The sequence below is a fragment of the Hippopotamus amphibius genome, chromosome 15 (genome assembly GCF_030028045.1).
Source record: "Hippopotamus amphibius kiboko isolate mHipAmp2 chromosome 15, mHipAmp2.hap2, whole genome shotgun sequence".
Classification (NCBI taxonomy): domain Eukaryota; kingdom Metazoa; phylum Chordata; class Mammalia; order Artiodactyla; family Hippopotamidae; genus Hippopotamus; species Hippopotamus amphibius.
This window is the reverse complement of record NC_080200.1, coordinates 40,510,909-40,524,173: the sequence shown is the minus strand read 5'-3', so window position 1 is coordinate 40,524,173 and position 13,265 is coordinate 40,510,909. Positions and strand designations below refer to the sequence as shown.

Below are 13,265 nucleotides of genomic sequence, written 5' to 3'. Positions count from 1 at the left end.
AAACAGCCAGCTTAGAACTGCTGTGAGCCAACCAATCTCCCTGCTCCTAGGCTTCTCCTCTCCATTCTATGCACCACATAGCTGCCAGAATGTCTGATCACATCATTTCACGGCTTAAAATTCTTCAGTGGTTCCCTACTGCCTGCTTATAGAATAAAATCCTACTTTCTTGGCCTGGCAAACAATGCTTTCCATCCTTCCCTATCTGTCCTACCTACCTCTCCTGCCAGATGTCTTAAAGCCCAATCCCATCAACCTCTACCTTCCGCTAATGTTGATACAATTCCCCGAATACTCTATGCCATTCTGCTTTCGTATTCATCAGCCCTTGCTCATCAAACTAATGAATATCAATTCATTAACAGTTCAAGAATCACCTCTGCGAAGCCTTTCTCTGGTGCCATAGCTTCACTGACCAATCACAACAGGCCATATGTACCTGTATGTCCTTACAGCACCCTGTTCACATGTATTTTTGGTGCATACATCTATATTCTTTTATTAGATTCTAAGTTCCTTGAGAGTAGGGACTATTATTTACTTTCCTATTCCCAGAACTTAGCACAAGGCCTAGCATGTGGTGGAAAGTCAATAAATGTTGTTAAAGGAACGAATGATTCATGGGCGCTGGCGAGAGTGAACAACACAGGATCAAGACTAGATTCAGGGGGACTTCCTAGGTGGTGCAGTGGGTAAGAATCCGCCTGCCAATGCAGGGGACATGGGTTTGATCCCTGCCCCAGGAAGAGACCACATGCCACGGAGCAACTAAGCCCCTGCGCCACCAACTATTGAGCCTGCACTCTAGAGCCCGTGAGCCACAACTGTTGAGCCCATGTGCCACAACTACTGAAGCCCACACGCCTGGAGCCCGTGCTCTACAAGAGAAGCCACCACAATAAGAAGCCCACGCACCACAACGAAGAGTAGCCCCCACTTGCCACAACTAGAGAAAGCCCATGTGCAGCAACGAAGACCCAACACAGCTAAAAAAAAAAAAAAAAAAAAAAGACTAGATTCAGGTGTAAGTAACATACCTGGCTTTAGATATGCTTAATAAACTAGAAGATAGGGCAATTTTGAAAGTGATTCCTTGGGATATGAACTTCCAAGGACCACTTGACACTCAACATTAATTTGGAGGTAACAGATCTAAACCTGGATTAAAAACAAAAAGGAAAACAACCAACTAAACACCATAACGTCATTACTTAATAGTAGTCCTAAAACTAATAAAACACTGTAAATCAACTATACTCAAATAAAAATTTTTAAAAAAAGCAACCAGCAGTCCTACTTCATATATTTTTTTCAGTGTAGTTTCACATATGTTTGATCTTAACCTTTTGATAACTGTTAAATGTTTGGATTAAAGAAATGCTATAAACCTAATAAATATATCTTTTAATATATCAACATCCGAGCAACCTGGAATACGTGTTAGCTTTGTCATTGATGGAATTCTTTCCCGGCAAACCAATTTGCATTTCCCAATAAAAGGCTTTAACACATTCAAAATATTTTTACCATTTGTTCATTAATCTTTGTTTTATATAAATTTTATTTCCTAAAAAAAAGACAGGATGTTTGTGCAAAATAAGTGATTAATGTTTAAGACCTCCTTTCTATTTGCCTAACTACCATGATATACCAAAATATATAAACATTAATCTCCTTATTACGAATACTTTTTAAAGATACAGAAAACTTCTAAGGACTACTAATCCCATTGTATAAAATGCTGGAAGAAAACTGAGAATTCAAAATATAAGGACAACAACGTTTGTAAAGTTAGAAAAATCTTGCCGAAGAAAATGATACTCAATTATGAGCAGGGTTTATCTAAAAACACATTCTGGTTTTGTAATTCACATATTTGTTTTCCTGGTAGGAAGCAAGAGTTCACTTTTTTTTTTAAAGATTGTTTTCATGTGGACCATTTTTAAAGTCTTTATTGAATTTGTTACAATACTGCTTCTGTTTTATGTTTCAGTGTTTTGGCCACGAGGTATGCGGGAGCTTAGCTCCCTGACCAGCGATCAAACCCACAGCCCCTGCATTGGACGGCGAAGTCTTTAACAACTAGACCACCAGGGAAGTCCCTAGAATTCACTTCTTAAAAGCTTAACAGGTAACTGGTTCTCAACAGGGAGTGATTTTGTCCCCCAGGGAACATTTGGCAATGCCTGGAGACATTTTTGATTATTACAGCTGAGGGGAATGCTACTGACAGCTAGCGGGTCAAGACCAGGGATGCTACTAAAAAACCTACAACGCCCGGGACAAACTCCCACAGCAAAGAATTATCTGGCCCAGATGTCAACAATGCTGAGGTTAAGAAATTCTAAAGAAACCAAATTTCCCATTATTTTGAAAAATCAAGAGTCTAAAATTATATCACACTACAAATCTAAGAAGTAGGTAACAAACAAAAAACTAAAATAAAGACAATCTACCTTAATACAATGTTGGTCTAGTATTATGCGTCTGGGGTAATTCTGCTCTATGTTTTCAGCAATGTTCTGTATTGCTAACAGCTGTTCATCAATTTTCTGAAGCTTTGAGGTGAGATGCTCTAGCCGGCGAGCTGCAGAGCTTGGCGCAGGACGAGTGGCAGAGACATCCTGCGGTAGCTCCCACAGCAGATAATCTTCTGCAGTATCGGACTTTGAACTTGGTTCCTTGAATCGAAAATCTGCCTTCGGCGTATCTAAATATTAATAAAGGTAATATCGGAATTGACTACAATTAAGAAAGGAGATGCTGATGATCTAATTTTTCAAAGAGCTCATTTTAAGTCAACATGGCATTCCCTTCTAAATCAGTTTCAATTTAATATACTTAGAAATACCATTTCAGCTTCTTGACTTCTGAGATTTGCCTTTGTTGTGAGATAAGAATACATAAAGGTGTTACCGTTACCACAAAGTTCCATACACAAAGCAACTTGAATGTTACTTTTATCTTCTGCTACAAAGATACACTTCATCAAAAAGCAACTTTACTATTTTTATGACTTTTTAAAATTCTACTTGAAAACCAACAATGTCACACAGTAAAAGCAGCAATGTAGGCCATTACTGCCTCTATGTGGGACCTCAGGCAAACATTAAACCTCCCAAGACCAATATATACCAAAGTCAGTGTCTCTCTCTAGTCTTAAACTCAACTGATTCTTGTCTCAAATTTGAAACACTTCTTCTGGCTTCTGGATCTTCTCCTCCCTGTCTTGTTCTCCCTTCTCAGTCATCATCTTGGTCTTCTCTTCTGCCGCCCACTCCTTTTACTCTTCAGTATTTCCAGGGCGCCAGTCTCTTCTCACTCCATCCACCCTCTCTGGGTGAGGTCTCAGATGCACTGCTGACTCTCACATCCAAACAGCACTGTTTCTGAGCTCTAGTCCTTAAATCCATCCGTGTCTTGGTCATATCATTCAGGTTGTCCCCAAAGCATATCAAGCCAAACTCACTGCTTCAGCCCTTCCACCCTGCTCCTTCCTCCTGATTCCCCAGCTCAGGGAACAGCACTATCATTCACCCAGTTTCCCAACCCAGAGGCCTCGGATGCATTCGAGGTTCAATCTCTCTTTCAGTTCCAACATGATACCAAATACTGATGATCCACCCACCAATCATCTCCTCGTTCCTACGGCCGCTGCTTAGCTGAAGCATTCGCAACCGAAGGACCCCAAACAGCATCCTTAGCTCTAACTTACTTCACGTCTCTCTACCCCAGCTTCCACACAGACCCTAGGGAGAGCTTTTAAAACACGAATCTGATATGTTTCCTTTTCCACCTGAAATCCTTCAGCATTTCTCTAATGCCTTCAACCTTTAAAGTTCAAATGCCTCAGTATGAGAGACAATGGCACTGTCTTTCCTCCGCCTACCTATCCAGCTCATCTCTTGCTATTTCTTAAAAAAATAAAAACTCCAAGCACAATGAACTTTAATTTTTCCAAACTCAGCAAGCTCCATCAAACCTCTGAGTCACTGCACAATCTATTCTCTCCATCTGTATGCACCTTTCTCTCGCTAAATCCTACTTCTAAGATTTCATTTAGGTGTCTCCTTCCAAATAGCCCCACTCCTCCCCAGGGATGGTTCAGATGCTGTATTTCCCAATAATCTCATCCTTGTCACCATAACAGCACTTACCATGCTGTCTCCTAATCATCTCTTTACTTCTCTGCCTTCCTTTCCCCCATATGTGAGCCCACAGGCAGAGTCTAGTATTACTCTCTTCTTTAGTCCCAATACATTGTCCCTAACTTAGTGTTCAGTGAATGAAGAGATGGTCAAATAAGGATTATGATGTCTGTCCTACCTAACTCACAGAGGTTTTGTGAAGATCAAATTATAAACAAAAATGGGAATAACTAAACAAACGTAAGTAGTGATTATATTTCAGTCCCAGTCTAAGGTGACGCTTCCCACGAGAAAATGACAGTAAATTCCAGTGTTGGTAATGGCAGGCATTATCTTGCCCTACCTTTTTTAGTTTGCTTCTCACAGTACTATACCACCTATCCTTCTTGTTTCTTAGCAGTCTGAAGTATCTCCCTGACTCAGGAAAGAATGTGGTGTGCACACGTCAAGTAGAAAACACAGCAAAAAGAGACGGATGTGCTCAAAATCCGGAACGGCCTACACACATAATGAAACTAGTTTCCTCTTCTTTGGAGAACCTGTTCCACTCCCACTGACTAACTGAGGAGATCACGTAAGAGGGCTAAATACTGACTTCCACTGACCCTGCAATGCTCTCCCTCTGCCCAGCAAAGCTCTGCTTGCTGTTACGGGCAGTATTCTTATTGCAGATGGTTTCTAAAATAGTAAGCTACTGTCATTCACCAAGTGGGGAAAGTGGGGAGGGTTGGGGGGGGGGAAAATTGGGAGATTGGGATACCAAATTGTACACTCTAAATATATGCAGTTTATTGTATGTTAACTGTACCTCAATAAAAAAAATAAAATAAAATAAAATAAAATAGTAAGCTACTGTCATTCAAAATGGTGAGCAGGTCTCACTAAAAAAAAAAAATTTATTGTTTGTTTTGCTTTTGCTTTCTGTTTTAAATACCTAAGAACCCTGTCCCACCCTCCTCCCAGCCTTTCCTTGTAATACAAATCCCACGCAACTCTACTGTGTGACTACATTCTGAGTCTTTAAAGTATATTATGTATATATACCATGATGGAATTTAATTTCAAAATATAAAACTTCCTTTTAAATTGGCATTTTAAAATTCTCTTTAATAAAATATAAGGGTCTACTGACATATTTTCATGACCAATCTCCCCAGAGAAGGATCTTCCAAGAGGTTGAATATAGACTTGATCTCACTGATGGAGGAAATTAACCTATAGCTTACAGTCATTTAAAGTGCTGCCCTCAGATATTCTGAGGTCACAGGGAGATCGGTCTGGTTCCAGTTTGTCAGAATTTCAAAAGTCAGTTGGTGTGAAAATAAAGGGAAACTAACAGGGTACTTCAATAGCCATAGGCATTTGGCTAGATGCAACCCTCATGACAACCCTATGAGACTGTGTCCTACAGAGACACAAGTGAGGATCAGACAAAGTTAATTACTTGCGAAAAGTCTCCAAGTTACTAAGTAACAGGGCTGAGATTGAAGGCCAGGTCTGTTCTGTGTGAATCTATCAATAAAAGCCAAGCTCTTTTCATTTCCATACACCCGTCCCCAGCCTGAAAGACTGTCAGCTTCATACATCCTCCCTCCACGACCACCGCACCCAGCAGCCCCATGACAGGGGAGAGAGAGGGCGAAGGCTCCAAAATCTGAAATGCTGGCACTCACTGCATACACAGCTGCAATGCTCACACTCTCACACATCCTAAGGTGAGGTTTCCCTGCTACCCATCCCTTCCTTGCTCCTCACATCTCCTGAGTGCCTGCTGTTGATACACAATGAAAAGGCAAGTGCTGGACTTCGCACCCAAGCCTCTGATGACCACAAGGCTGGGCCCACTCCTCCCAACAGATGTGGGAGGCAGAAGAGACGATCTCTGCTGCAGGAAGTCTGATTACATACTAAATTAATCTAATGATTTGCAGCATGTAATAACTTTAGGTTGTGGAGAAACATTCTTCTAAATCTTGCAAATATTTTACAATAATGCAACCTGATTTATGACTATAAAACTGAATATTTTACTAATAAAGTACTGTTGGCTACCATGCCTGTGTATTTTCTATGTGCTATTCTAGAACTTCCCGCCTTCTAAAGTATGAGAATTCCTTTTTTTAACACCAAAACACTCATGAAATTCCACAGGATATTTATTTTTAGGCTCATTAATTGAGAAAAGACACATGTACAAACAGATCTGTAGTTTCCTTGCACAACATCCCTGGGTCCCAGACTTGGAACCATGACTCAAAATCATTTACCTATCTGCCTCCACTCTCATTAGCAAGGGAAAAAAAGCCTTTTTCTGGTTTCCTCTGCAACGACCAAGTTTTAGTGCTGTTTTCTCATACAACAGTAATTGAGAGAAGGGAGAGAGTCATCCTATAAATCGAAGGCATTCACCTTGGTCCTGCTGAATGTCTGATGGTGGAGGTGAGGTGACGCCAGGTTCCTTCACTTCTGTAATGCCTGCTCTCCAGCTTCTTCCATCCAGACAAGATGGAGACACTTTTGCAGGTTTAAAAAATAAATCCATGGTGGAATTGGCAGATTCTATCAAGAATATGAAAGGCATACAAAGATTGATTCTAAACTTATAAACAAGGTATTTAAAAGATCCGTAGAACGTTTCTAAATGTGAATGTGAACATCTAAAAGTACAGTGGATTCGGAGGAGAGCTGAGGGACATAAGTAGGGGTAACAATGCTATATTAAAGAGTTTTTCAAAATGTTTTAAATTTATTTTAGAAGTAGAAAAAATTATTACCTTGACTCTTAAAACTGTGCAGGGGAACAGCGTTCATAGCTGAAGCGGCCATGTAATGTAATTCTGCAGAAGACGGGACTTCTGGACCATCCCTTTGCTGCTTGATAACACTGTCATCTGAAGGCTCTTCCCTGACAGGTAACTCCTGTAGATCACCAGCTTCAATGTCAATCACATTTATGTAAGTGTGTCCAACCTGAACCAAAACACATAAAATCAAAGAGGGTTTCATTCTTTTTACTTACAGTATGGCCACTCCACCCCCTACCCAAAAAAAGGTTTAACTCTCAAGGCAAGAAGAGCTCATATGAGCCTAACTTAGGAAAAACTTCAGGAAATATGTGTTATGGTCTTAGTTTGCAATATTTGGGGGCACAATATTTAAATCTCACACTAGTTTTTGACCTTTCCAACAAATGTACGTAGATGAGACTTTTGGCCTCATTCCATCTGTACAACAGAATAATGCAGGTGATCATAATAAGTTTTAGCACAAAGGTATTATTAAAACTTCTTATTATTAAAACTTCCAAATTTAGTACCGTTTCAGATGCTGAAGGTGACAGAGGTTTCTCTGATATTTCAGTGGAAAGTCTGAGATTTAGATATATATCTGGAGCCAAAAGTTGAGGAACATTCAAAGATTCATGTTCTAAAAATCAAGAAAAATCAGGGTAGTAAAAACATCTGTAAATAGCTCTACATCGTTACCTTTGTAAGATCAAGTTAGCAACAAACAACATTAAGGATATTTGTCAAAAACTTAAGTAGAAGTTTCATAGTTATAAATAAATTGAAGCAAATTCTATTCTCTTCTAAGAGCAATTTAGTCTAGAGCAGTTCATAATTGAGTGAAGACTGACTGCTGCTTTCTTCATGTGAATGACTCGACAAGAATAATGAAATATCTAAGTCACACCAAGAACATGTTATCGTCTCCTCTTTCCATTTCAAATATATTAAGTCATTTTTGTTTGTTTAAAATTTCAATAAAGCCAGTTTTAGGAAATTAATAACTAATTTATTTTTTTACTTTCAACCCTGTTTCTTGTTGAAACAGGGTTTATTGAGATATAATTCACCTCCTTTAAAGATGTACAATTCAGTGGTTCTTAGTACACATAGAGACCATAGGTAAACTTTTACCACTTAAAATGTTTAATATCTTAATTTTACAGAAGTCATTAGCTTCTTATTCAAAACAATAAAGAAGCCTGTCACAATAGGTCAGCAGTCTAACTCTGCCTTTTGTCCTACGACTCTAATCTTATTTCCTAGCATTGTATTTTTAATAGAACATTACTTCCAAATTTCACAAGCAAAATATAACTCGTTGCAATACTGAGTACTGGGAACTTGGCATCAAGGTTTGAATTTAAAACACGCGACAACCAAAAAACTAGAAAAAAGGAAAGTGAAAATACTTAAAGTATCATTCTATCTCTAGTAAATCAACTGACTGGTTTAAGTGCTTTCTTTATGGGGAGTGCTAACTCCTGTTTCAGCCATCATACAGACATAACCTTTAATTAGTCATGGTGTCCTCAGGAAAAAAAAAAAGGAAATCACACCTGATGTGGAAGAAATGATTTGTTGATTTTTACGACATTCAGAAACAACTTCTTGAGAAGCGGCTTCTTTACCTTGCAGTCAATTAGGAGATTTGGCACAAAATGAGAAAACAGAAAAAGGATTTCACAACCACAGAAAAAATTAAATATACAAGTACAGATTTTTATATATTGTGTATAAAAATGCGGTAGAAAAGTAGACTGACAGCTTAAGAATTTAATTTTTTAATTAATATGATAATTTTAGATTTTATTACTATTTATATCATGGGCCTGATCACCTCAATGAACAACAAACTTCTGGAAAATAGGCTGCTGACTTCAGAAGACTACAGAGCAGTCAAGTACCTCCAACCTCCAAGGCTTTCTCAAAGACACATTTAAGAATGTGTGTCAAATGCACACGCACCATTTGCATCAAAAAACATTTCATTAAAAAAAATCTTATACATGCTCAACCTCATTGAGAGAGAAAGAAAAACTAAAATAAGTTAGACGCCTTTTTTTTTTAATCTACTGGATTGGTAAAGGATAAAAGAGTTTGCTAAATCATACTGATGACCAGAAATACTGGAAACCACCTAATACATTCATTCATTACATTAATGAAGAAGTTTGTCAGGCGAAATTCCAAATAGTAACTCCTCCAACATTTACTTCCTCTATTTTTGGACACAGTAAGATATACTCTTCCCACATTAAACCCAACCTAGTCCTCCTCTTCGTAACTCAACTTCGGTAGCCACAGCTTCAGCCCTCTCAATCTTAGGCATGAAATTCTACTAAAGTCCATTATGGCACAGAAAACCCAAATTCAAAATATTATTTCTACTGGGACTTCTCTGAGGGTCCAGTGGTTAAGACTCCTCTCTTCCAATGCAGGCCCAGTTCAGTCCCTGGTCAGGGAACTAAGACCCTACACGCTGCGCGGCATAGCCAAAAAATAAAAATTTAAAAATATACATATATTATTTCTATTGATTTAGGATGTAGTCCATGGCATTTTTAAACAAATATCTATCATGTTTTAATAAAGTTATCATAAATTCAATTTAAAATTTAATTTCAATTTAAAATTTGTAAAGTATATACCAAGCCTGGGGACAAGAACCTGGGATAAGAAACTAATATCAAATAATTTTATTTTTTTTATTTAATATTTATTTATTTATTTGGCTGCACCAGGTTTTAGTTGCAGCATGCGAATCTTTGTTGCAGCATGTGGGATCTTTAGCTGCAGAATAAGGGATCTTTAGTTGCGGTATGCGGGATCTTTTAGTTGTGCACGCGGGCTCTTACTTGTGGCATGCGGGATCTAGTTCACTGCCCAGGGATCAAACCCGGGCTCCCTGCATTGGGAGTGAGGAGTCAACCACTGGACCACCAGGCAAGTCCCTATCACATAATTTAAAATTCCCTTTAAATTGCTGTTTTGAAAAAAATGTTGAGATATATTAAATATTGCAAAATATGAGTTTTAAAAATTAATGTGACATAGCATTTTACCTGGGTCTGTATTTGTACTTGCATCCTGACATTCTTTAGCTTTCTTTTTCACAGAGGCCATGAAATGCAATCCAGCTGAAGTATTAATATCATCTTGGAGCTTTTCTTAAATATAACAACAAAACATTGGAAGCCATCATTGAGAAGCCAACATTTTACCAGCAGCCCAGAAGCAGAGTCCCTATCTCAAGGCAGGTGAGGCATGCGGTGTCAAGATGTTATCAAAATGGACTTTCTGGGTGAAGTGGTACCCAAGTTGACCCTCACGGGCAGCTCCGTAGAATCAAGACCAAAACCGTGAGAATCCTGTATGCCCAGGCTAGGAACCAGTTCTTCTGGCTGATGGAGATCCAGTAGAAGTTGTTAAGCAGGGAAATGATATGGTCAGACTGATGTTCTAGAAAAACCACCCCAGCTACTGTGTGGGAGAGAAATTCGAATGGATAAAATTAAAGGAAGGCAATCAGATAGACGACGCTGCTGCCCCAGTTCAAATAAGTACCTGGTAATGGTGAGGAACAGAGGAGAGAGGATAAATTTAAGAATTACAAAGGCAGTAAAACAGGCAAGAACTGGCTACTGGCTGGATGGGGGGGGGGAGGGGAAAGCAGAATTCCGAATACCGTGTGCTTTGGTGTTAAGTTGGCAGTGGCACAAACGGAGACAGAGGACACAGGAGAACACAGCAGTCGTGGGGGAGGGGTGAAGAATTCAGACTGCACGTGCTGTACGTGAGGTAACCTCCTGAGGACAAGTTCAGCAGGAAGTAGAATCAAAGTCCAAAGACTAGTATGCGGGTTTGGGTTTAGATGTGGATTTTCCTGGGAGAGGACCCAGGGAGTCTAAGTAGAATAAAAGAGTATCAATGATGGCACATGGTGGTATAATAAAAAACATTTATATCTGGTCTCTGTCCTTGGTTCCAGGAACAAAATTCCTCACACCCTCGGATTTTCTGAGTGACAGGAGTATGTTTCGTTATTCATGATGAGCCCTTTTTGACCATATCTGAGTTTAGGCTAATGAGGTGACTCCCGGCAGGCTGGATGGGTGCTGGTTACCAGAGGAAGCAACGGTCAGCCCTGCCTCACCCCCACCTCCGCAGAAGGGAGAGCAGCTGGAGCTCTATCACCAATGGCCAATGATGTAATCAACCGCACCTATATAAAGAAATTTCAGTAAAAACCCTGAGACAACGAGGCTAAGGGGGCTTCCAGGTTGATGAGTAAGTGGATGTGTTGGGAGGGTGGTGCACCCAGAAAGGGGGTGGGAGCTCTGTCCTCAAACTCCCATACCTTGCTTCTCTCCCATTTGGCTGCTCCTGAGTTGTACCCTTTACAATGAAACTGTAATCATAAGTAAAGTGCTTTTCTGAGTTCTGGAGTTGTTCTAGAGAATTAGTAAACTGAGGGTGGGGGATTTTGTGGAAATACTTGAATTCATATTTGACCAGACAAAAATGCAGGTACTGGGAGACCCCGTTTGCAAATGGTGTCTAAAGGAAATAGGAAGTCTTTGGGGACTGATTCCTTAACCTGCGGAGTCTGTGCTAACTCCAGGTTATTAGTGTTAGAGTGGAGCTGAATTACAGGACACCCAGTTGGTGTCAGAGAATTGGAGAATGGTTTTTGTTTGGAATGACACAATGCACATTCCTTCACTGGAGTACTACACAGTCATTTTAAATGACATTGTAGAAGAGTACCTAGTGAAATGGGAAGATATATACCTTAATACTAGTACGTAAAAAACAAGTAAGCTATAAACAAATAGAGAAGGTATTCTTTATATACACACATGTATATATTTATAGATATATATGAGTAGGAATATTCAGGAAATAAGCCCTATAAGAATATTAACAATGGTTATCTCTAGACAGAAGGATTATGGAAGATTTTAATATTGGTCTTATTCTCTATTTGCATTTTCTAAATTTTCTCCAGTGAAGAGAAAATTACCTTTGTGAAGAGAAAGAATGTTATTAAGAATGAAAAAGAAAATGGTTCTAAAACAAGTGCATGGAAAAGAAGAACACCAGATGGATTAGGAAGCTGAGAGACAGAAGCTAAGCAGGCCGCTTGGCACGCAGAGGTCTGATGCTGGGCCATGGCACCGAGAAAGGGAGGGAGCACCAGGTCGAGGATTAAGTGAAGGAATGGGGTAACGGACGTGAGGGATGAATCAAGGGTGACCTCGAAGGTAAAATCCTGCCAAATCAAATGAATGGTGATATCACCAATAGGAAAACGCCAGTTTAAAATCTGGACATGTTTTGTTTTGGCTGCACCATGCAGCTTGCAGGGTCTCAGTTCCCCAACCAGCAACTGAACCTGGGTCACTGCAGTGAAAGCCCGGAATCCTAACCACTAGGCTGTCAGAGAACTCCCGTGAACATGTTGAATTTAAGGTGAAAGTAGAAAGAAAGAGGAGAGAGGGTAGGTGTATAATTGAGTGTCACCAAAAAAATTTAAGAGCTGAAGTCATGAGAGTGAATGGCCGGAGAGGCACAGAGTGTGTGTGCGTGAAAAATACTAAGGAGAAAGCCTTGAGGAATATGTACATTCAGTGGTAAGAAATAAACTGACCAATTCAAGAAAGAAAAGAATTTCTATCTATAACCAAGTTCTCTTTTCTGAACGGATGCCTTTACTTTAATGCACATGCATGTTCTATGATTAATTTGACTCTAGGCATGTTCTCCCATAATTTCCTTTTAGGCCTTATATATCAATATCTTATTTGAGATTCTAATTAACTGTATTGCTCTACTACAGTGGTTGGTAAACTCTTTCTGTAAAAGGCCAGATAATAAATATTTTAGGTTTTGTGAACCATATGGTCCCTTTTGCAACAAATGAATCCTGCTGCAATGCGAAAGCTATCACAGACAATGTGTAAATAAAGGGGCATGCCTGTGTTTCAATAAAACTTGATTTACAAAAACAGGTGTGGTCCAGATCTGGCCTGCGGGTTATGCTTTGCCAACCACTGCTGTAAAGGATAACACATCAAGACAAACACATGCACATACACACACAGGTACACACCATCCTGTCAAAGGTAACATGAAAATCATTTGCTCTCATTTTTATATACATATTTTTAGAAAACTGATTTGAACTCTGGAGACATGACATTAATCATGATATACATACCAAAAGAAATGTCGAAGTCTTCCAGCTGCTGGGAACCAGGCTGTTCTTGTTGCTCCTAAAAGAATCCCCAAATGATCAATTTATGATTAACTCAAAGACAGTCATCAC

The 13,265-nt window shown here is 39.4% G+C and overlaps 1 protein-coding gene across 12 annotated transcripts in view; it reads right to left on the bottom strand.

Annotated features, from left to right (window-relative positions):
* The window catches only part of CPLANE1 (ciliogenesis and planar polarity effector complex subunit 1), a 119,535-nt gene that overhangs the window by 33,750 nt on the left and 72,520 nt on the right, over positions 1-13,265 (bottom strand). For 11 of the 12 annotated variants that reach the window (XR_009049125.1, XM_057708115.1, XM_057708117.1 and 8 more), the window contains 7 exons: positions 13,158-13,212; positions 10,000-10,104; positions 8,494-8,565; positions 7,465-7,574; positions 6,923-7,118; positions 6,558-6,707; positions 2,457-2,710 (listed from right to left, as the gene is read on the bottom strand). Coding sequence is in view for 10 of the 12 variants with exons in the window: in XM_057708115.1 (XP_057564098.1) it covers positions 2,457-2,710; positions 6,558-6,707; positions 6,923-7,118; positions 7,465-7,574; positions 8,494-8,565; positions 10,000-10,104; positions 13,158-13,212 (942 nt within the window). In the remaining 2 variants the exon portion in view is untranslated. The remainder of the gene's footprint in view (positions 1-2,456; positions 2,711-6,557; positions 6,708-6,922; positions 7,119-7,464; positions 7,575-8,493; positions 8,566-9,999; positions 10,105-13,157; positions 13,213-13,265) is intronic. The other variant, XR_009049126.1, reaches the window with a different exon arrangement.